Below are 4,418 nucleotides of genomic sequence, written 5' to 3'. Positions count from 1 at the left end.
CAGGAATGTTTTCACTGAAGTTAACACTTCGGTGTAAACATGGTGAATTATCTCAGAGAGAATTCCTAAAGCACAAATTTATCTTGTTCCAGGGAAATTTATGCTTATAAAACACATCTCACATTCACCTATTCACCTGTCACTAAGGACAATAACTTCAGGCCATGCTTTTAGCATTCTGCTGATAAAAATATGCTCTATTTCAAAACCATCTTTCATAGTCTCAGATGGTCACCAATTCCTTTCAGTGAAAAATCTATTTTTATAGTTACAGAAGTAAATTTAATTCCCATATGTTTTCAGGCAGTTTATTCCTTTTTTGCCTTCAATCTAGTTTCTATCACACAGTCAGGTCTTCCATTCTGAGAGCCAGTAAGGAGTGGAGGGAAAAAAGGTGGTGATTCATCTCAATCTCTATCATGTTTTATCAATAAAGGACAACATAGGTCTAGAAAGACATACAGTTTTACTGGGACATATTTTTAAGCAATCTATCCTTAAAACATTAACTTCCTTAGCTGTCACAGTCTGTAAAAGTCATAACATTTCATCACTTGGTGTGGGCTCAGAAGTAAATCAAAGACCTAGAAAACCATTAACCACAACACCCTGCTGGGGTTTTTTTTGAACACTCCCATATTCTATATCCACTGTTACAAAAATCTGGAGAAAATAGATTTTTTTCCCCTCACCCCTCTCTCCCTAGATTTTCTAATAGATTTTAGTACAAAATAAACAATTTAATCTCTTGAACTCTTGAACTGAAGAGCAGGAAGTCCTAAGAAATGAGTACTTTCAACACCTCTTACACCTAAACTGTTCCAATGTGGATTCAAATTAAATCTCCCTTCCCACTGACTCCAAATACCTGAACACAATAATGCATAAATTATGTAAGACAATAGTTGTTACTTTACACCAACATGTGACTGAGGTTTTAAAGCGTGTCTACCTCTAAAAGTTCTTTCATGTGCCATAAATGGAAGATATATTTCAAATGATACAACAGGATCAAGCTACAACATCTTACGAAGTTTTGAAAATCTAGCTGATGGAAAAAAGTATGAAAAATTAGGACAGGAAAGAATAAAGTTTTATTGGCTCCTTCAGAACCTGGGTGAATATTTTAAAAACAAATTGTATTTCTCACGAGCCTACCTCTCCCTTATAAATTGATTTTATACTGCTTGCTCCTCAAGTTAAAAATTATTTATGGATTCATTAACAGAACAACAGGAAAAAGTACAGATGTCATCCCTTCCACTTGAGGGTTCTGCATCTAATATTTCTTTTTCAGGAGGAGACTGAGATCACTTCTCCAAATGTCTCCACAGATGATGAGCTACATGAGAGAACAATCCAACGTCAAGGAACGATGGCATACTTACTGGATCAGTTAGCATAGTTCTCAGATGCGATGACAAAGCTAGCACTGCCAAGCAGTTAAAGAGAACACCGTTGATCACAGAGTACCAAAAGTCTTTGGAAGGCAGCAACATGACAAAAGTCACTACGAAGTCTGCATAGACAACCAGAAGCCATGTCATTATAGCACAGACCATACCGCAGCCATCTCGGATGAACCAAACCCTCTCTGCCATGTCAGCCTCTGAGGAAGAGGAATCGTAGGTGTCATTTTCAGCCAGAAGCGGGTGGTGCTCAACATCACGGAATCTGTGCCCTGATGACTGCATGGTTTTCTGGCCTTACCCTGCAGGAAGCAAAGATACATAGAATCATAGAATGGTTTGGATTGGAAGGGACCTTAAAGATCATCTAGTTCCACGCCCCCTGCCATCAGCAGGGACACCTTCCACTAGACCAGGTTGCTCAAAGCCTCATCCACCCTGGCCTTCAACCCCTCCAGGGAGGGGGCATCAACAACTTCCTTGGGCAACCTATTCAAGTGTCTGACCACCCTCACAGTGAAAAACTTCTTCCTAATATCTAACCTAAACAGTTATTGTCCATGAGGAAATTGGAAATAAGGTGGTTCTCATTTTTTATTTCTGTAAGATAAAATATATCCAAGTTCAAAATAGATTAGTGAGGGGTTTTTTTTTGATCAAAACCTGAACAATTCTATGACCATCTAAAGATTAAATATTTCTGTAATCAAAAGATACTAATTTACAAAGTTCCAGTGACAATTTTGTAAGCCATTTACTGAGTTTTATAATCCTGTAACTTTTTTTTTTTAATCATGCAACTTCAATGCTTGACAAAGGGGTTTTAGAATGGTTTCATTTCCATCCTGCTGTCCCCCTAAACCATTCTTCCTTTTTTGTTAAAAATGCAACCTCTTTCTTTTATCTCAAACTAAAATGGCAAAGCCTTCATTAAATTAGAGCTCATGTTTCTCACAAAACAGCAAATTATAGCACCAGACTGTTGACTTTTTCTACTGCTCCAGCAACCCAGGGAAGAGCAGAAGGAAAAAACAGAATGGAAATAAAGCTGTTCTAGTACATTGTTCACAACAAACAACACAGCAAGTTAGAAAGCAGCTGAATTTGTTGATAAAAGTGGTATTTTGTTGAAAAAAAAAACATAGACCCATTACAAAGATACACTGGATAACTTACAAAATAGTCTCAGATGAGACCAAACTTAAGGGCAACAAATGGTAGCTGTTAAATTAGCGTGGCAATGGATTACATGAATCAGATTTTCAAAGAACACATTAATGAATTTAATTTTGTGAAAACTCTTTTTAGTGCTTTGTTGTTGTTCCAACATGGAATAAAATCAAGACTTGAAACCTTAATAGTTTTCATGAAAACAGAATTATTTTCCAGACATCTCTAACAAGCAAAGATATAGAATGGGAGAACTGAAGTGCTATCAACAAACAGGAGACAAATTAAAGCTTAAACATTATGCATCAAAAATAGCCTGTTACTTTAAAAGTATACTGTGTTCTAAAAATCCTATTGATTCATGCTATTACAGGCTAAGGCTGAGGGAAACTTGAAAGCATTTATATTGATTGATGACAGTCATGCAGAAATCTCCACTTTTTTCCCCTTATTAATGGTAGCCTATAAATGACTGAGAGGAATTATGGCACCTCAATTTACATCTCAAAACCTTGAATATGGGATCACTTTGTTAGTTTAAAATGGTCAAAGTGACCATTACCAGGTAAAGAGACTCACAGGATGAAGTTATGTATTTCTAAACCCTTTAAAAAATTCTCAATCCTATCTACCAGCAATCAGGTAAACATATTCTGCCCAGTAAATCTTTCTGATCCTTAAGCCTTAATGCCAGAACTAGGCAGGAATAATCCAAGAGACTAGAAATTAAAACAAATATATGCAGATTGCAGTGTAGAGATCCCAGAGCAACAGTTAAAATAGCTGAGACACTCATAGGACACAGTTAAGTGTGGGCTAGATTCACTGGTTGTGCAACAGAACAACCTGAAATACAGCTGTGGTGCTGGGATCTAGTTGCTAACAACACAGTATTACAATATCTAGTAGTTACACCGAGTTTTCTGTCCACACTTTGGAGTGGGGCTTTTTTTATTTATTTTTTTTACACAAAAGTCCCCTCTCTCACCAGAATGCAGCTACTAGGCCACGGATGAAAGCAGTCACATACCAGAAAAACACCTTAGAAAAGAATAAGAAACACCACTCATTCAAGACCTCCTGCTGCACAGATGTTTTGAAGTGTCTGAGAGGAATCACTGAATCAAAAACAATAACCCAATTCTGAAATTTCCTATAGAACATAAATTTGGAATTCCTTCCAGCTAAGGAGCCATAAGAATAAGAAATATAGAATTGTTTTTCAGTCAAGGCAAGTTTTCAGCTACTCAAATCAAGAAGTTACTTAAACCAGGACATCAAGATTTTGAAAAAAAACCCCAACACCCAAAAAACCCCTCAAAACCAACCAAAAATCAGTATTTGTGTATGCCACAATGTGAATTTTAGATCAATTCTGCAAGCAACTCCTTTAGCATACAAATGAAATGGCATAAAATTATTGTATTCATTTTGTTTTAACTGTATAAAAGACAATCAAAAAATCTTCTAGTGCAACAAAAAAAATTCACATACCTCACAAATGTTTTGTATGTTATTCTGACATCATGTCCTTCCTTTGGGCTATCCTAGGCTATTCACATAGTCATATCTGCTGTAATCTGAAAAGATATCAACGAACTGATTAGTAAAGCACTCTTGCTTCATCAGGAAAATTGTGTTAAGCACAAATAATATACATAGATAGTAGTACTTTGAAATACACTGCGTGTACTTACAGCAAACAAGCTTCTGACCAAGAGGAAAAAACTTTTAGATTAAGCTATCAAAGAACAAACTGAAACCCAGTGTTTCCAGTAACATTATGTCTGTCTTGTTCCATGTTTTTTAAGATGAGTCGGATACCCAGATTTTACCATC

The 4,418-nt window shown here is 36.3% G+C and overlaps 1 protein-coding gene across 1 annotated transcript in view; it reads right to left on the bottom strand.

Annotated features, from left to right (window-relative positions):
• ZDHHC7 (zDHHC palmitoyltransferase 7) overlaps positions 1-4,161 on the bottom strand; it is a 15,432-nt gene extending 11,271 nt beyond the window's left edge. Inside the window, exons 1-2 of the mRNA XM_010164963.1 lie at positions 4,074-4,161; positions 1,389-1,711 (exon numbers count right to left, since the gene is read on the bottom strand). Of these exons, the coding sequence (XP_010163265.1) occupies positions 1,389-1,694 (306 nt within the window). The 5' untranslated portion in view covers positions 1,695-1,711; positions 4,074-4,161. The remainder of the gene's footprint in view (positions 1-1,388; positions 1,712-4,073) is intronic.
• Positions 4,162-4,418: the final 257 nt, after the last annotated feature.

This window comes from Antrostomus carolinensis, unplaced genomic scaffold (genome assembly GCF_000700745.2).
Source record: "Antrostomus carolinensis isolate BGI_N321 unplaced genomic scaffold, ASM70074v2 scaffold12493, whole genome shotgun sequence".
NCBI classification, from domain to species: Eukaryota; Metazoa; Chordata; class Aves; order Caprimulgiformes; family Caprimulgidae; genus Antrostomus; species Antrostomus carolinensis.
This window is presented reverse-complemented; position numbering and strand designations above follow the sequence as displayed.